Genomic DNA, 19,729 nt, shown 5'->3' on the forward strand with positions numbered 1-19,729 from the left:
GGGAAGGACGCTTGCTTGAGGCACATGGGTAAATGAAGAGTTGGCAGAGCTGGATCCTCCCCACGGGGTCCGGCAATCAACCTGCTGTGTGCCCTGGGGCAAGTCACTGCCCTCCTCTGGGCCTCAGCCCCTCAACCTGTCAAATGTGGATGCCAGACTGCATACTGAGATCCAAAATTCCATGCCCAGGACACCTTTCGGAGAAAATGTAACCACCAGCTCTCTGGGGAGGAAAAGTGTTGCTCTGTTGCATGCACCAATTTCCAAGGTGTAAATATTCCCAACAGGCCCAATTCCCAGCATGGCGCCCTGAAGGAGGCGGGAAGAGGGGCCCACACTCAGCTGGCGCCCAGGGGTTCTGAGCGGGGAGGGGACAGATAGACCACGTAGCTCATTTGGCTTCATTTCACTGAGAAGACTGAGCCCCAAACCACCAAGTGGCCCAGAAGACACTTTAATTGGGGTGGGAAAGGGGAGGGTGACAAATTCCATGCTCTTAAGTAAATAACTGTAATGGTTTAAAGTTGTCGCTATTATTCCTTGCTACAGACTGCGTGGTATTCCATGAAAATTCCCACGATGGGATCTGGACCCTTATGGGAAGAGACAGGGGAGAGCTCACTCCTCACCGGCTGCACGGGACGAGGACACAGAGGCCCAGCAGTCTGCCAGCCAGGAGGAGGGTCGGCACCAGAACCGGACCTCGCTGGCAGCATGATCTTGGACTTGCAGCTTCCGGAAACCATGAGAAGGTAAACTTCTGTGGTTTAAGCCGCAGGGTCTCTGGCATTTTCCTGGGGTGGCCCTGGCGGACTCGTCCATCACGACGATTATGATTACCTTCGGTCTGGAGGGGATGCCTCTGGGTCGGGGAGCCTTACTTCACTCCAGGTCAGGGTTGTGGAGGTTGCGAGGGGCCGAGCCTGACCCCGATCCTGACCTGAGAGGATGGACCATGAGCTCAGGGGCTTGGCCAAGGAGCCCGGCACAGCCAGCTACGGAGCGCCCCCACCAGCTGCCAGCCCCACGGCCTGGACAGGAACCCCCAGGGAGGCTCAGGCCTCTGCCTCCACCCTGCCTCTGCCTACAAGGACCCTGTGATATCTGACGTGGGGGCGGGCCCCCGGGATCCCAGATGCCTCTCTCCCTGACACCAGTCACTCTTCCCATTTCCCATCAGCCGTCCTCTGCGTCCCCGGTGGGAAGCGCTCCCAGGAAGGGCTAAATATTCCGCCTCCATGTGCTCCCCTGGCCTCCCGGGCTCATCCCTTTATCGTCCTCCAGGCTGGTGGCCGCTGGACCTGCCTCGGGGAGACAATGGGGTTCTGGAACCCACTATGCAAATAGCTTCCTTTGTGCTCCCCGAGGAGCGAGGCTCCAAGCAGGGGGTGGGGGTGGCGGTGCTCTCTGGGCCCTGCTCACCCCCAGCCTGACCTCTGCCCGGGTCCTTTGTGCAGACCCCCAATGGGGGAGAGCAAAGGGGAAGGGGGAGGAGACCTGAGACCAGGGGAAGAGAAGGAGTAAGAAAGGTGGCGGAGAGGGACGGTGAAAAGGCAGAGAAGCACAGAGACAGACAGACAGAGAGGGGAGGAAAGAGGAGAGCAGGGCCTCCCGGCCAGGAGAAGCCAAACAGTAAGCTGGACCCTCTGAAGTGACCCTTTCTGGGGGTCACCAGTGGTCAAAGAAAATGGCAATTCCGCTCATTCCAACAGAATCGGTGTGGGAGGAGTGTGGTCTGCAGCGGCCAGGGCGCAGAGAGCAGGTCCCGCACTCGGGCCCCGTGTCCCCGGAGCGCAGCCTCTGGCCTCCTTCCCTGGACTGTTCCGGGGGAAGTGGCGGCGTCAGGAAATCTGAGTCTAACCCGGGGGTTCTCAATGGGGTGGCTGTTTCGTCCCCCCCAGCCCAGGGACATTTGATTATCACAACTGTCTGAATGCACAGGGCAGCCTCCCATCCACCCCAACTCAGAATTTTCCAGGCCCTCTGCCAGCTATGCTGGGACTGAGAAACCCTGCCTCACACCCTCCTCCTCGACGGCCACCTCAGACCACCGCCCAACGAGACGTCTCCACTCACAGGATGGACACGCGTAGCAAGGGTTTATGACAGGGTCCCACTCCCCTGTCCCCTCTCTTCAGGGTCATCCCCTGAAGGAGGCTCAGAGCTCTTGCCCCCTCCCCCCTCCCCAAAGTGACAGGGTGGCCTCACCCCTTGCCTTGTGCTGACAGCACAGAGCCTACTTACAACCTCTCTCTCCCTCTTTCTCTGCCCCCTGCATGCTCTCGCTCTCCCTCCCCTCGACAATAAATGAAAATAAATGAAAAAAAAAATACAAAAAATGTGTAACAACTGGTTAAGCCACATTAATTCCAAAATATAGTAATTTACAGTAAAATAGAATTCGGAATAAATTTTATTCTAGACGGGGCTAAATCTTCCATGGACAAGGGACTGGCAGACATTGGCGAGGTGAACATAGGATGGCCCTGCTGGGGTCAGAGCCCCGCCTTCTAAAGGCTCCACCGCGCCCACTTCCATCTGATGTGTAACCAACAGATGCGCTGGTCTCTCTGTGATGCAGCAACGTCTTTCCTTCGTACGTCCCCACAGGACGTGCGGATTTTATCCGGGGTCCGGATCCCAGGCTCTCCACGCGCTATTAGCATTTGGGATGGAGAACTCTGCTGTGCGGGCGGACCCGTGTGCCAGAGGGTGTTCAACAGCCTCCCCGGCCCCTACCCACTGGGCACCTCCCTCCCTCCACCTGTGACGATCAAAAATGTCTCCAGAAACAGCCACATATGTCCCCTGGGGGAAAAATTAGCCCTAATGGCCCAGAACCACAGAAATATGTGAGCACGATGAAATAATTAACTTAAAACGTTCTACAAGCCAGTCTTTTCACCAAAGCTGACCCTCCAGAATCTATTTATGTTTTTTAAAAAACTTTTCTTAAATTTATTTTCAAAGTTTATTTATTCCAAGGTGGGGAGGGGCAGAAAGAGCATTCCAAGCAGGCTCTATGCTGTCAGTGCAGAGCCCGGTGTGGGGCTTGAACTCACAAACCTTGAGATCATGACCTGAGCCGAAATCTAGAGTCAGACACTTAACTGACTGAGCCCCCCAGGCACCCCTAGAATCATTTTACCTTTTTTATTAAAAAAAAAAAGTCTAAATGTTTACTTTATTTTTGAGAGAGAGAGAGAGACAGCACAAGCGGGGGGGAGGCAGAGAGAGAGGGAGACAGAATCCTAAGCAGGCTCCAGGCACTGAGCCGTCAGCACAGAGCCCGATGTGGGGCTCGAACCCACGAGCCGCAAGGTCCTGACCTGAGCTGAAGTCAGACACTTAACTGACTGAGCAACCCAGGCGCCCCCAGAATCTAATTATCTTTAATCAGGAGTCCAGTCCAGCTCTTCACCAAAGTTGACCCTCCGTGTGTAATCTGCTTTGGCAATGTACTATATTTTTACATTTCATATTTGAATATTCTCCTACAACATAATTATGTGGATATCCCATAATTGAGTAACTGACACTCTCCTGAAAGACAGCTGGTTATTTCCCTATTTTATTACAAACAATGCCGTAATAACAGCCTTATAGCTAAATCTGGCACACATCACTCTTTCCTTAGGCTAAATTCCTAGAAACTAAAGGATGGTGTCAAAGATACATTTTGATACATGATGCCAAATCGTCCTTCATAAAAGTAGTACCCAGTTGCCCTCCCGTCACCAGAGTGGGTGAATCCATTTCTCCAACCCGTTCAACACAGGGAATTACTTTTTGTCTTGTAAACAGTTGTCAATTTAATAAGTTTTGAAAGGCTATTCTTGTTAATGTTTCTTTATTACTAGCTAAGTGTAATTCTCCAGATGCTTATTGCCATTTGTTCAAATGCCCTGAATTTCTAGTTCATTTTGTCAGCCCAAGGTTGTATTAGACTCTCTCTCTCCCCACCCTTTCTTATTGAATTATAAAAACTCTTTATTTGTTGAGGATATTAATCTTTGGTCCTCCATGTCACAAATATTTTTCTCGGCTTTTAGTTCGTCTTTCTGTTGCTTCTAGGGAGTTTTGACGTACAGAAGTTTTCGTTTTTATCCACTTAAAACCTTTCTCTTATGACTCCTGACTTTCGTACCATATTTAGAAAATTTTCCTCACCCTAAGATTACACTGACACGGATATGTTATACTCTAGAACTTTTAAAGGATTCATTAAAAACATAGAAATGTTTAATCCGTTGGGATTTATGTCGGTTTACAGCATGAAGTAGAAACCTCATTTATTGTTATTTTAAAAGAAATAGGCAGTTTTCCCAGCACTGATTCATTCTTTCCTCACTGAGAAATAATCATAGCTTTACCACCTACTAAGTTCTTATATTTACATTTCTGGACTTTCTACTCAGCTCTCGTGATTTCTCTATCACACTGGTTTAAATATCCTGGTTACAATACTATAAAAATCTGGGAGGGCAAGTCACTCTTCATTACTCTTCTTTTCAAAAAATCGCTGACTATTAGTACTCACTTTTCTAGCTGAACTTAAGACCCATGTCCTATCCCATTAGGATTTTGACTAGAATCACACATTAAACTTATTTAAGGGACAACTGACATTTTACAGTGTTCAGTCTCCCCCACCCAGGACACGGTAAGACCTTCCCTTTTTTTTTTTGGTCTTCCACAATGTCCCTTGGAAAAGTTTTACCGTCTTTAAAAATATGCATTCTGAGGATGCCTGGGTGGCTCAGTTAATGGTTAAGCATCCGACTCTTGATCTTGGCTTGGCTCAGGTCATGATCTCACAGTTCGTGAGTTCAAGCCCAGACTGAGCTGGGCTCTGCCCTGGGGGCCTGCCTGGGATTCTCTCTCTCCCTCTCTCTCTGTCTCTCCCCCACTCCTGCGTGTGTAGGCACTCTCTCTCTCTCTAAAAATAAACAAACATCACAAAAAACTTTTAGGGGCACCTGGGTGACTCATTCGGCTAAGTGTCTGACTTCAGCTCAGGTCATGATCTCGTGATCATGAGATCACCAACCGTCATTCCTGAGTTCAATCCCTGCATTGGGCTCTGCGCTGACAGCTCAGAGCCTGGAGCTGCTTCCGATTCTGTGTCTCCTTCTCTCTCTGCCCCTCCCCCGCTCACACTCTGTCTCTCTCAAAAATAAACATTAAAAAAATGTTTTTTTAAATTTTAATACATTCTGTACTTTTTTTGAGATTTTTTTTTTTTAATGTTTTATTTATTTCTAGGAGAGAGAGAGAGACAGCGTGAGCAGGGGAGGGTCAGAGAGAGAAGGAGTCACAGACTGAAACAGGCTCCAGGCTCTGAGCTGGCCGTCAGCACAGAGCCCGACGCGGGGCTCGAACCCACGAACCGTGAGATCATGACCTAAGCGAAAGTCGGACGCTTAACCGACTATGCCACCCAGGCGCCCCTACATTCTGTACTTTTAATGCTACATTTATTTCTGTGTATTTGATTTTTGGTTACTGTTCTAATTGGGATTCTGTTTCCATTACGCAAATGCTGTGCACTCACCGAGTAACACTCACTGGGACAGTTTGTAAGTAGTTCTTGCTGATATGTAAGCAAAGTTACTGCCTTTTGAATGTTACTTTTGTAACGGCCTCCCTCCATTCTCCAATTTTCTGCTGGTTCTCTGCAGGCATGTTTTTATGATGCAAATGTCATCGTGTGTGTGTGTGTGTGTGTGTGTGTGTGTGTGTGTAATGCACCTGCTCCCCCATCCAGACTGCTTTCTCATCTAAGCTGACCCATCTGCCCCATCTCCCTCAGGGCCACCTTGTGACCAAAGGGACCGAGTTCTGCATGGTCCTGCATGCCCAAACCTGTGGCCTTGGCCATGCCAGCCCCACATGCCGACCAACCACACCCTCCCGCTCCCCCCCCCCTCGGCTCCCCACCTCCACCTGGGTGTTCCGTCCTTGCTGCCGCACTGGCTGGTTCTCTCTGTTGGTAGAATGCCACCACACCGTCAGGAATACATACTTGAAAATCACCTCAAGCTGACCAACCAGCATAACCACCGGAGAGACAGAAAGATACAGAGGTCAAGGCCACTCGCAGACTCCGAGGCTGAAAGCCAGGAGACCTTGGCTGGAATGCAGCTGCAGCCGCCCTTACTTCTTACCCTCTCTGTGACTCAGTCTCTCCTGGTTACAACGGGGGATGATCACAGTACCCGCCTCATCTGGGTGGAAGGGATGATTAACGGTTAACAACGGAGAAGCATGCCCGCCCTGAGTAAGCGTTACATAAATGCCATCTCCTTCCCCTGCCTCACGGAGCCAAGATAGACTCCTCTTTATTCGTGCACCTGGGCCAACCTCTTCTGGGGACAATACTTATCTGATGGCTGATTCACCTACGCAGCTGATTCCGGACAGACTAACATCCTGTTTCGCACCAGCTTTGAAAACCAGGGCCTCAGTCAATTAGCAGAACACGTTCTTGCAATGACATGGGCTGCCCAGTGCTCCTCGGTCCCAGCTCCTTCTAGGAGCCCTCCCCTCCTCCCCCGCTGGACCCGCGGGTCCCTTTCTCCCACCCTGGGAATACTGAAGGCCCAGGGAGCGCACCCTTCCCTGCTGGCCCCAGAGGGAGAAAGGCGAAGCAGATGGTGTGGCCCGACCTTTTCTGTGAAACACGAGGGAGGGAATACAGTCACCGCCGCACAACTGTAAAGTGACACGTTGCACGTCTGCCATCAACCCCGCGGTGGCTGAGCTATGCCAGCTTGGAGAGAAAGTGTGGAGGTGGTGTGAGAAGACACCCCCGGCCTCCACAGTCTCCCAGCGAGCAAGGGGACCTGTGGGCAAGCACGTCCCCCGGTGCCACTCAGGCCCCAGAGCCCTGTTCCCATGGCTCCCGCTCTCCATTCGGCCCACCCCAAACCAACCAGCCTCACTTCACTCTTGACTGTGACCTTTAAACATCTGACTTTTTTTTTTTAATTGTGGTAAAATACACGTAACATAAAGTTTTACCACGTCACCCATTTTTAAACTGGGGCAACTCAGCGGCATGGAGCACATCTGCCATATTACCGGTCACCGCTCTCTGGTCCCAGAGCCTTCCCGTCAGCCCAGAGGGAAAGCCTGTGCCCGGCAACACCACTCCCTGCTCCTCCCCACGCTCGGTCCCTGGGAACCACTGGTCTGCTTTCGGCATCTGGCTTTGCACATCCTGGGTGTTTCGTGTACGTGCAATCGCGCATTGTGCGGCCGTGTCTCTCCTGCATCTTCCGCTCCGCACACCGTCTTCACGGTTCATCCAAGTGACTGCGTATCGGCATTTTGGTCCTTTCTCTGATGGAGCGCCGGCCCAGGCATGGATAAGCCGCCTGTTTGGCCATGTTTGCAGCGATGGACATCGGGGCTGTCTCCACCTCTCGGCTATCGTGAGGCCGAGCACTTGGCCTTTCACTGACTTCCAGTTTTCAACTCCCTGCTAGGTTTAGGGTCCGATCGCAGCTGCGGGGAAGGCTGTGTGACAAGGGCATCCAACACTCCCCCGCCTGTCTCAGGCCATGCCATGCATTTCCTCCCAAGGTCTTCTCAAGAGTCCCCCCCCTCCCCCAGAGGCAGACCCTATACACCTGTCATCATGCCGACAGCCCACACCGTTGAGCTCGGCTCCATCCCCCCCTACACTGTGGTGCGTGCCTTTTCCACGCAGCCCTCTTGAATTTGTACTGAGCATATGACAAGCCCACCACTGCACCAGAGCCGTCCCCGACTGCATCTCATCCAGCCCCCACCGCCGCCCTACAAGGCAGGGCTATTATCACAGCAGGGCCTCCTCACTTGTGGTTACGGTCACCCGCGGTCGGGAAGCAGGGGATCCCGTTCCAACGTGTCATCAGGGGACCCCCCCTTCTGACGTGTCATCAGGAGTGGCCTCACGCTGTGTCACATCGCCCGCATGTCCACCTCCTTCACCCCATCCCGGGGGGCATTTTACCATCCCCCGTCCTCACAAGACGACGAAGGCTGAGCGCAGGGCAGTAAGACATCCTGAGGGAGCGAGACAGACTACATTCGCCTAACCTGGCTCACACGTGCTGCCACAGCCGTTCCATTTCACCGTGAGCCACGCGGTTCGTCTCTCACTGTGCCTGACTGATCACTTAGACCCTAACACACGTATGCACGGAGGGGAAAAGCAGTACGTACAGCGTCCCGTGCTGTCTGTGGGTTCAAGCATCCACTGGGGGCCTTGAAACGTATCCTGTGTGCATAAGGTCGGGGTGGGGGAGGGGAACCGCTGTCTCAGAAAACTGATCAGACACAACTGGGGTCTCAGGCTCCTGATTCGGTCGGTGCTCCGTCACCCTGCTGTCCCGCCCCCCAAAACCGCAGTCAGGGGTTACCAGGTGGTTTTCCACACTCGGCCAACCTATTCCTTGTCTTGGAAAACAGAAGCCCAAAAGGAGAAAGGTCCAGGCTCATCCAGACCGCAGGTCTATGTAAACCTAATTTATAGGTTTATATAAAACCTTCTTCCGTGGAAAAAAAAAAATAGAAGTATCAAGAGGTGACCAGATGAAACACGTCTAAGGTCACCCGCCCGTGGGGGCACCTGGGGGTGGAGCCCTTCCTCGGGCGGTTCTCCAGGCTCCCCTGGGGGCTGGCTGCCCGGACCTGGGGCCCCAGGAAGGGGGAGCAGGAGGCAGGGTGCAGGCCCCCAAAAGGGTGAAACTGGCCACAGAGGAGCGTTTACACCAGCGAAAGTGGCCAATGTGACAGACCAGGCCTGTCCCGGCCACTGTCCACCCTTCACCCCCAGCACCTCTGCCCACACCGAGCTCCGCCAGGGGCTGGGGAAGAAGGCTGTCACCAGAGGCACGAAGACAGCCAGCAGGCATTCCTGAAGGTCACTGCCACCAGGAGAGGCAGGGCAGGGAGGGCCCCACTGGACCCCCTCCCCTTCATTCTGCAAGGGGGACAGACAGGAGAAGTCAGAGTGCCTTCCAAGGCCTCACAGTGGAGAATCAAACAGGACCACAGGACCAAGCAAACAGATCAACACCTCGGAGATGGAGGTGACGGAGGGCGAGGGAAGGCAGGCGGTCCTCCTTTCGCCCCGAGATGCAGGTCTCGAGGACCGTAAGTAGGTAGGTTTGGAGTGGGGAGTCTGCATCCCCTTCCTATCCGGAGCCCGCCTGGGCCCCGGGGCCCCAGACCTCCCACGGGCAATACGTCCCTGGCCTCCCAGCCCCGGGAGAGGATCCCAGCCAGCTCAGTGAGCAGGTGGCCAGCATTTCCCGAGTGAGCTGGCCCTTCAAGGCGGGGACGGGTCTGGGGCGAGGCTATGCCCATCAGCTTTCCGGACAAACTTTCCGTTTATTAATTCTCCCCCATTACGCAGGCAAAAGTAAACAAGCTTTTCTCCAGCAGCCTGGCACGGAGGCCTCCCCTATTCAAACACAGCAAGAATCGACAGGCTTGGAAGTATGAGCTCCCAGGCCCGCTTCCCAGGGGGCCCCCTGGCCTCCTGCCCGTGACATCCCAGCCCGCAGAGACGGGCAAGCGGGGGTTTGTGCGGCCACCGGGGCCAGGGTCCGGCACTCGAGGCCTGGGAAGGGCCCCAGCTCTGCAGGAAGCACCAGAGACCCCAGGGACCAGGGAGCTACAAGGTCAGAAAGGGTCTGGCCCACGCTGCGGGCGTCACACCTGCCCACTTGACCCCACCGCGAGGAAGGCTCTTTCCAAAGGCGGTTAGTGCCCGCTTCCATTTAAATCATGGTTTTAAAGGTGCAGAGACAAGAAAGGAAATTCACAGTGACGAAATCAAAACAACAGCTAAGGGCAGACTTTTCAAAGGCGGGGATTCTACAAGTGTTTCTACGCAGTCGCTCAGGAATCTTTGACCTGTGGAGTAGAGATGGTTGCATGTTTTTTTTTAAGTTTATTTATTTTTGAGAGAGAGAGAGAGAGATTGAGAGAGGGAGCACGAGAGAGAGAGAGCATGCAAAACAGGGTAGGGGCAGAGAGAGAGAGAATCCCAGGCCGGCTCTGCACGGTCAGCGCAGAGCCTGATGCGGGGCTGGAACTCATGAACCACAAGATCATGATCTGAGCCGAAGTCAGATGCTTAACCAACTGAGCCCCCCAGGCGCCCCACATTATGTTTTTACAGAAAACGCTTTCCCATTACTGTTTCTCCTGGAAGTGTCCCCTGCAGCTCAACCAAAGGGGACTGAAGACTATCCGACAACCCAAGACCAAGATCTCTTTGGTTTTCCATGGGGTGTGGCTGCAGGTACTTTCTAGAATGTTCCTCTGTCCTCTCCTATTTGAGGGCTGTTGACCTCACAGCTGGCCTGCCCAGCTCCCCACCTGGCACCCCCTCCAGCCAGGCTGTGAGCCCAAAGCCGGGCTGTTGTAACCCCTTCCTGTACAGGGACTGGTGACTCCCAGGGACCCTTCCTCATGGCAATTTTTCTTTTCCTTTTTAATTTTTAATGTTTATTTACTTTTTTCAGAGAGAGACAGAGAGACAAGAGTGCAATCAAGGGAGGAGCAGAGAGAGAGAGAGAGGGAGACACAGAATCCAAAGCAGGCTCCAGGCTCTGAGCTGTCAGCACAGAGCCCGACGTGGGGCTTGAACTCACGGACCAAGAGATGGTGACCTGAGCCGAAGTCGGAAGCTGAACCGACTGAGCCGCCCACGTGCCCCTCACGGCAGTATTTCTAAATGCAAAAACAAAATACCCAGGACTCCAAAGGAAACTAACAGAAATACACTTACCCACATAGTTTTCAAAACCCCAGCTTTACAACACAGTAATGGAACAGACGGGCTTCTTTACTAACGATTATAAATCACGATCTGGCAGCGGGTCTGGTCCCTTCCATCATGTCAAAGCGACAAATGAGCACAAACAATGTTTTGTGGTATCTGCACCCCCTCACGCGGTGTGAAAACGGGCTGTGATTTCTGCGGGCTGCCCACCCTGCCGCGGTTTGGGGCCGAGCTTTGCGGCGGACAGAGTGCCCGATTCCAGGCCGAGGGGAGGGGCGGTGAGGGTGTGATCTTCCTCCTGTCCGCATCCACGGACCCCCTGAGTCCTATTCGTGGGCCCCTGTGCTCACGATGCCGTTTTCATCCCCACCGCCACCTCCTTCCTCTGTGCAGCCCCAGCTGGGCGAGAAGCTAGCTCGCAGGCACCAGGAAGCCCCCCTCCCTTTATGGAGGGAGCATCACAGAAAAACGCTCTGTGGCTCCATGCTCCTCAGTCCAGCCCCGGGGTACCCCTCACACCCAGTGGCGCCCCGATGGTGGTTCTGAGGAGGTAGCGTCCCCCCTCCCGTCCCCACACGGGACACGCGGGACACGCCGGACACGCCTACCTTCCGGCTCCTCCACGCTGCTGGCTGCGGTGGTCGGCGGTGCCACGGGGATCTCTGTGGGGTTCCGGATGGGAGGAAGAGAAAACAAGGTGAGAAGACGTTATTTTTGACTTTAGAAAAAGGTGAGCACAGCACAGGCTCCTCCCTGGGCCCTCCTCCCTTCCCCACTCCTCAGCTCCAGGGCCAGAGGGCCGGGGAGAAGGAGGAAGCTGGTACGGGTGCCCGGAATGAGGCCTTGTTCTCCTTCGGGGAGGCGGGTCTGTGCCCCTGGCCCAGGGCCCCCCCATGGGCTCCCACCTCACAAGCTAAGGCATTTTCTCTGTGGCCAAAACAGACCGACCACAGAAGATCCAAGGGCCCGAGAGACGCATGCGCTTTCCGGGGGTCGCTGCCTTTGGACCTCGAATGGCAATTCTTTCCAACGAGCTCCTTACTCTGCCCTGTGCCCAGGAAAGGGGAGGAGGTTCAGGCCGTCTCCAGGCAGGCACAGGGCAGACTGCTGGTCCCTGCGGGGAGGGACTGGCCTCCCCTGGTGAATAGGAGGGTCACAGAAGTCTTGCGAATCCCCCAGACTCTGGCCACCATCTGACTGTTGGGGGTAAGACCTCCCTCAGCCTCCAGGCTCTGGACCAGCTGGGGCCCGAGGCCTGGTGGGTGGAGATGGGGGCCTGCCCGAGGGTCTCCTTCAGCAGCAACGGGCAGAGGACCCAGCCCTCAATTCGGAGTCAGATCCTGATCTCCGGGGATTTATCTCTTGGCCCTCATGAGTTATGGTCCAGCTCCAAGCAGCCGCAGACAAGCAGATAAACCAGTGAGTGCGGCCGTGTCCCCATAAAACTTGACGGACACCTCACTTTTCACTGCCTATCATTCCGCACATCATAAAACACTAATCTTTTGACTTCGGCTTCAAGCATTAAAAAATTATCAGGGGCGCCTGGGTGGCTCAGTCCGTTAAGCATTTGACTTCAGCTCGGGTCATGATCTCACAGCTTGTGAGTTTGAGCCCCATGTCAGGCTCTGTGCTGACAGCTCAGAGCCTGGAGCCTGCTTCCGATTCTGTGTCTCCTCTCTCTGCCCCTCCCCTGCTCGCGGTCTGTCTCTCTTTCAAAAATAAGTAATAAAACATTTTTTTTTAATTTTTTAAAAATGTTTTCTTTATTTCTAGGAGAGAGAGAGAGACAGCGTGAGCAGGGGAGGGTCAGAGAGAGAGGGAGTCACAGACTGAAACAGGCTCGAGGCTCTGAGCTGGCAGTCAGCACAGAGCCCGACGCGGGGCTCGAACCCACGAACCGCGAGACCATGACCTAAGCGAAAGTCGGACGCTTAACCAACTAAGCCACCCAGGCGCCTCATAATAAAACATTTTTTAAAAGTTCTTTAAATTATCAAAAGGAAACACTGAGCCACACTAACCAGTGATGGCTCAGATCCCCAGGGCCAGCGTGTGCTCACCCCTGCTCTGGAGAGGCAGACTTCATGCCTCGGCTCTGCCTGCTTAGCTGGGATCCGATATTTTTCTGCTCTCCCTTCTGGGTTAGGACGGCCTCGCACAAGGAATCGAGAAGGCCAAGCGCCTGGGGCCAGCTCCCAGCCAGGCTGGCCGTCCAGCCAAGGCGAAGTCTCCAGCACGACACCTGGTCCCGCCCTACTGGATGTAGAATGGCCCCTTCTGAGCCCCGGCCGCCGCTGGCTGACCCCTGCCACCGTGTTCAGCCCCGCCCACTCCAGCAACGGAGGGGCTAGCAGCTGCTCCGAGGGGCCCCCAGGACGCGAAGGGACGCTGTCCCCCACGCGTGCATGGGAACCTGCAGGCGGAAACTGGAATTCCCACAGCAGCCGCAACGGCAATCCCTGGGACAAAGCCACCCGAGGTCCAGGGTCAAGGCAGAATATGAGAACAGGGCCTGGGTGGAGGAAAGGGGCTTGCTTCCCTCTGGGAGCAGGAGGCTCAGCCTCTGGGAGGACGGGGAACAGACGCTCTGCTGAGCACCCCCAGCTGCTTCTGCAAGAACCCCACAGGTCTGGGGGGGTGTGGGTCTCACACAGGGTCCCACTGAGTACAGGGCGCCAGACACACAGGCCCCATGTTGATCCGAGCTCAACCCACTGGACGTCGGCATCAGGGCTGAGGAGGGAGGGGCTCGCACATACTTATGCAGGGGGCGATGGGCGAGCGGCTCTGCTGGTAGCCCTTGGCGCAGCGGTTGCAGGTGATGCCAGTCACACCATCCTTGCAGGGACACTGGCCGGTGGTCTGGTTGCAGGTCTTGCCGGCAGCGCCCACGGGGTGGCAATCACAGGCTGCGGAGGACACAGGAAGGAGGGTCAGAGGTCGGGCAGTGGCCAGCCCCTCCCTCGGGGCTCCCCTTTGAATCCCACCCCGGAGGAAGAGCCGGTCAAACCCACAGACGTATTCCAGAAGCTCTGAGAGCCCGCCACCTGCCTGCCTGGAAATGGGAATCAAAATCAAGATGGGTCATCTTTTTTTTTTTTTTTTAACATTTTATTCATTTTTTTAAAGAGACCGAGCACGAGCAGGGGAGGGCCAGAGAGAGGAGACAGAGAATCTGAAGCAGGCTCCAGGTTCTGAGCTGTCAGCACAGAGTCCGACGCAGGACTTGAACTCCCGGACCATGAGATCATGACCTGAGCTGAAGTGAGACGCTTAACTGACTGAGCCCCCCCAGGCATCCCTCAAATTGACCCATCTTGAAAGGCTGTTTCGGCAGCCGGGAAGCAGAATAGGGGGCCCCTCCAGAGCCCGGAGAGGAAGGCCAACCCAAACTCGAGGATGTTTTTGGGGAGAGCCAAGCCCACAGGCTGATCACAGGTGGAGGGGTTCAAAATCTCAACGGGGTGAGTCGGTGCCCCCTCACATCCTTCCCTACTCTCTGGGCTGGAGGGATGGGGTTGGGGGCCCCACACAGCCGTGGGGCTGGCCAGGTCCGAGGTGGGACGCCCCAGGCTGCTGGGCCCGCCCTGATTTGCAGCCAGGCGGCCCAAGGCTCAGGCTTTTGGATGGCACAACCCATGAGCTGTCGCACCAGGAAGGCGCACAGGGGGCCCGTAGGTAAAACACCCTGCCTGGATGTGCAGAAGAAACCTCTCTCCGGGGGCCTTGCAGAAAGGGAGCGGGCTTGCTGGGAGGCGGAGGCCCCGCCTGAGCAGGCCCATACCCTTCCTCCTGGTTTGCAACAGGCTAGAAAGCGGGGGTTGCCCACCCTGTTAAGCTGCTTCCCAAGGTCCCTCCCTGTGTCAAAGGACACAGACCCAGTGACGGAGTAGCCAGAGGACTTTGGGAGGACGTCCCCCCTGCTAGGGACCAAAAGTTTGTATCCCCCCCTAATTCACATCGAAGCCCTAACCCCAATGAGTGGATACCAGCCTACAGGTGGTATCAGGTTGGTTTAGGTGACATCACGGAGGGGGGCCCCCAGGACAGCATCAGGTCCCTTCTGCAGAAGAGGAGGAAGAGGGGGATCTCTCTGCACAAGAAGGCCGTCAGCCGCACCAGGAAGCCACCCTTCAGCGGACACTGGATCGGGGGCACGCTGATCTCGCACTTGTCGGCCTCGGGAGCTGTGAGGCAGTCTCATGTAAGCCACCAGCCCGTGGGGTTCTGTTATGGCAGCAGGAGCATCCAGGACCCCCACCGATACCGGGTGGCTGGGGCGGGAGAGGATATGTCAGCAGGGACGGGGACCGAGCTCCCGGCTGAATCCTGCATCCCGGAATCTAGGGGTATGCCCCGGGTACGGGCGGGGGGAGGCAGCGGCAGCCTCCCCTGCCTCTGCCCACCTGGCAAAGCCTGGGAGTGGGCCGCAAAGGCGGTGGGGGAGGGGAGCTGTCTGCAGGAAGCTGGCATTTCTGCCCCAAACGGGGGCCGGGGGAGAGGGGACCATCCAAGAAAATAAGGGCGAGCAGAAGGTCCAGCCTGCGCTGCTCGAGGGCGAGGCCGGAGTCTGCCGTTGAGAGCGCGGTCCTGGCTGTGGGCGCGCCTGTCAGGTTACAGCGGGGCAGGGGACACGGGCCCAGGGAGGGAGGCCCTGGGGGTCACACGGGCAGCCCGGGGGGAGGAGCTGCCGGTGGGTGGGTTTCTCCTACAGCAGAATTCCCGGGGGCAAAATGGAACTGGCCCAATCTCTCCCGACACAGCAGTGAATCCCCATCAGGAGCTGGTCTTCTTAAATCGGCCCTACGTTCACGTTCATGGCCCGTTGGTCTGGTCTTTCTCTCCTCTTCCTTAATAAGGAAGGACTCAGGCTGACACGAGCCGGGGCCCCCGTGCTGTGAGGAGGAGGTGGCCGGAGAAGACCTTTGACCGCTCCCTGGGCCCTTTAGTCCCCTCCTGGGAAGGGGGGCCAGGCTCGGGCCGCACCTCTCTGACGGCCCCAGCACAGGACCCCGCCGCCGTCCCCAGGCCGATGGGGGCACGGGCACCGGTGGGTGTGGACTCCCAAGGCTGTTGCCAGCTGACCTCCCGTGGCCTGCCTGGGAAGTCGGCTGGTGAGGCTGACGGTGCCAAGACCTCCGCCCTCCGTGCTGACGGAGCACAGCTGTGTGCCCGGGACTTCTGGATCCCAGCGCCTGGCTGGAAGGAGGTCACCAAAGGTTGCTCAGGCACCAAAGGGCCAGAGCCAAGCCACCACAGGCATGGGTCACCTCCCGAGGCATGAGCTGTCCAGAGCAGAATCTGGGGGGGGGCCTGGGGGGCGCATCGCGAAGGCTGCCAGGTCCTCACCCGCAGCCCCTCGCAGCTAGTGACCTGTCAGTGGCCTGGGCTGGGGTGCTGCCGGGGACGGGGGTTAGTCAGAGGCCTGAGCCGAGGGCCATCCTCAGCGAGGGCAGGGCAGCCGTGTCCACGGGGCAGGTCGGTCCTTGGATTAGAGAAGGGGGTGCCTCTTGCTGGATTTCCAATCTTTGTGCCCAGACTCTGCAAAGACTTGGGGCCACCGGGCCCTTTGCCGGGCTGCCTGTGGTCCCCCGAAAATCGCTATTCTAGGAAGAGAAGTGAGGTCCCAACAGGTGGGGGCCTCAAAAGGCTTACTCGGGTCACTTCTAGAGGGAGTGGGCCCAGCCCCAGAGGCAAGCGTTCCTCCAGCTTGGCGCGACCGCCCAGATACCTGTGAACACCTGACGCCTCTACAAGCGCTCACACACCGTCCCCTCGGCTCCTCGCGCCAGGCTCCGGGATCAGCACGACCACAGAGGAGGGGACTGCGCGCCGGCTGGGAAAGCCATGGGAGGAGGGAGGCAGCTGGGGCCTGTTCTTGGAGAGCCTTGGTGCCCCTCCTACAAACTCACGTGCACACAGACACGCTGAGACCCCCGCAGCCAGACACACACAGCCTCCTACAAAGTCCCGCACACTGGCTCACGGGCGGGCGACAGCCAGTAGGGCAGTGGAGGGGCGGGGCTGAGCAGGGGTGCGGGGTTGCGGCGGGGGGTGGGGGGGATGTGGGGGATGCAGAAGTGAAGAATGTGGAGGTCTTTCCCTTTGCGATGACAGAGCTTCCCTAATTCTTCCGCGAACGGGGCGGGACGCGCCCATCTGGTGACTCCCATTTCCCTGGAAGTCAGCCACTTTTTCGAGGTCAATCCCTTCCGCGCAGGTCACCCCGTCGACGCGGGCCAGGCAGCACCTGGTCATGGGAAACAATGTACCCAGGGTTTTTCCATAAAGAGGAAGGTGAGGCCAAAAGGAAGCCCAGGGCCCTGAGAAGGCAGAAGGATTAGGGTTCTCACGCACTCGCTCCGCAGGCTGGAGTGCCTCCCCGAGCAGAGGGGAGCCCGGGGACGTCTCTGCCCAAGGCCATCAGTCAGGGCCAGCCAGCTCGGGGCACACAGGCGGTTTCACATGAGCCTCAGGAGGCCCAGGTCCCAGCCCGTTCCTGCCAGTACCGCTGTGTGACTCTGGGTTAGTGCCTCGCCCCCTTGGACCACAGGGGTCTCGTCTGTGAGGATGGAGGTCTGCACAGCCACTAAAGTCACTTCCAAGTTAACAGTGTAATGCTTGGTCTCTGCGGCTCCAAGGACCCAGCCGGCACCCCCACCGTCACTGCGGTCCTGGCCCAGAGGACGTCAGCCCGGGCACCAGGCCTTCCGTCCACACCCTCTGACCCCCCTGCCCCAACACCAAGCTGCCCAGTGATCAGCTGCTAAGCCATGCCAGGACCTCCTCGCTGAGACTCAGTGGGCTGAGGGAAGCCCACCCGGGGTTTCTGAGTGCCCTGGCAAGGCCGACCCGAAAGGCAGACAGTCCCGGCCCCAGGCCACCCGTCCCCAGCACTACCTCTCCCAGCTCCTTAGGACGCACTCTGTCCCAGGTCCTCAAGGGCTCACAGCCGCCATCGGGAGGGGGCACCTGTCTGAGGCCGGCCTCCTCAACTGCGGCTCACACCGTGGCTTCTGGAATTCCGTCCTGGGCTTCCACCAGGGCATCTGGCTCCTTTTCCTGCAGAACTGGCCCCAGGGGCCGTCGGGGTCAGGCAGGACCCCCAGGGGGCAGGCTTGCGAGGGCAGGCGAGCTGGCTCGGCACCGGACCCTCTGGAGCTCCTCCAGGCGGGAGGGGCGAGGCGGAACCACCATGGCGCCAACAGCGACTTCAGGAGGTCACCGTGGGGGTCACTCAGCTCTGACCTGAGCTCGTGCTACAGACTCAACTGGGTCCCCCCAGAGTCCACGTTCCTAGCCCCCAGGACTCAGCGTGTGACTGCCGTTGGAGAGAAGTGAGTAGGGTAAAGTGAGGTCACCAACATGACTGCGTCCTTCCAGGAAGAGATGAGGACACTGACACACAGATGAGACCACGTGAAGACACAGGACAGGCGGCGCCTGCAAGTCACAGAGAGAGGCCCTGGAAGAACCCAGGCCTGTGCTCCTTCACCTCACACTTCCAGGCCCCAAGACCGCGGCGAATACATGTCCACCGCTGAAGCCCCGAGGCCTGTGCTACCTTGTTCTGGCTGCCGGAGCCTTGACTCGCGTCTCCTTTCTCAGGCCCACGCCGGCCTAGAGGGCAGGCAGCTCACGCTGTCAGTGAACTTGACTGCTCCCCAGAGCCAACCCCAGGGCCGCCTGGGGCTCCAAGGCCTGCAGCGCATGCCCAAGGGCCGGGTGCTCCTGGGGTGCTAGGGGTGGGGGTGAAACATGTCCTGCTTTGGTGAGACTGGTCCGTGTGCCTGGATGCCATCCACAGTGAAGGTAGAGGCAGGCAGGGCCCTCCACGTGGGCCAGGCTGCGCTCCAGCTGCCGAGGGAAGCTCGGAGGAGGGAGGGAGGACGGAAGAGGAGGAGGGAGAAGGGCTAAGAAGAAAGGAGGGGGGAGAGAGACGAGGAGGGGGAGGAGGAGGGTGGAGGAAGAAGAGGGGGAGGCTGAAGGAGGAAGAGAAGGAGCAGGGAAGGGGAGGAGGGAGGAGGAGGAAGGGGAGGAGGGAGGAGGAGGAAGGGGAGGAGGGAAGAGGGAGGAGGGAAGAGGGAGGAGGAGGAAGGGGAGGAGGGAAAGGAGAAGGAAGGGGAGGAGGGAAGAGGGGGGAGGGAAGAGGGAGGAGGAGGAAGGGGAGGAGGGAAGAGGGAAGGAGGGGGAAGGGGAGGAGGGAAAGGAGAAGGAAGGGGAGGAGGGAAGAGGGGGGAGGAGGGAAATGAGAATGAAGAGGGGGGAGAGGGGAGAAGAGAGGAGGAGGAGAGGCGAGGAGGGAGAGGGAGGAAGATGAGGGAGGAAGGGAGGACCAGGAGGAGGGAGCATGCTCAGCAAAGGTGAGACTAACACAGGAAGACAGGAGGGCAGCATCGCCACAGAAAATCAGGTTCAGATCCGAGGGGCTCCCACATCTCTCGTACATGTGTCGGGCCTGGTGGGAACCCCCTCACCTGGAGGCGGCGCTGGGAGGGGACAAATGTCAGGCACTAAGAGGCGTCCAAGGACCTGCTCTTTCTCCACTCTCCAAAACAAGGTGAGGAGGACTGGCCACCAAGAAGAGAAAACTGAAAGCTAGCAGGGCTGATGGGGTGTTCCAGAATGGAGGGGACTTGCTGCAAGGTGGGAGACCAGCGAGGTGGGGCTCAGGGATGCCGGGCAGGAGGGGGAGTGAGGGCTGACCCAAGGACAACTGGTCAAGTGAGTTCAGGGCTGGGAGGGATGGGAGATGGGAGCAGGTAAGTCCAAAAACACAGTTTCAGAGAGTCCTATGGATGCAGCTTCCTACCATCACCATCAGCCAGTAAGGATACAGAACATTCCAATTCTCCCAAGAAGCCTCTCTTGTTCTTCTGTGGTCAGCCCCCCATCCCGACTCCTGGCAACCATGGATCTGTTCTGTCCCTATAGCTTCACCTT

The 19,729-nt window shown here is 57.1% G+C and overlaps 1 protein-coding gene across 2 annotated transcripts in view; it reads right to left on the bottom strand.

Moving 5' to 3' along the window:
* NTN1 (netrin 1) overlaps positions 1-19,729 on the bottom strand; it is a 186,114-nt gene that overhangs the window by 32,012 nt on the left and 134,373 nt on the right. For both annotated transcript variants that reach the window (XM_039231558.1, XM_039231556.1), the window contains exons 4-5: positions 13,546-13,695; positions 11,392-11,445 (exon numbers count right to left, since the gene is read on the bottom strand). In XM_039231558.1, coding sequence (XP_039087489.1) covers positions 11,392-11,445; positions 13,546-13,695 — 204 coding nt within the window. The remainder of the gene's footprint in view (positions 1-11,391; positions 11,446-13,545; positions 13,696-19,729) is intronic.

Source organism: Hyaena hyaena, unplaced genomic scaffold, assembly GCF_003009895.1.
Source record: "Hyaena hyaena isolate Hyena2069 unplaced genomic scaffold, ASM300989v1 scaffold_58, whole genome shotgun sequence".
NCBI classification, from domain to species: Eukaryota; Metazoa; Chordata; class Mammalia; order Carnivora; family Hyaenidae; genus Hyaena; species Hyaena hyaena.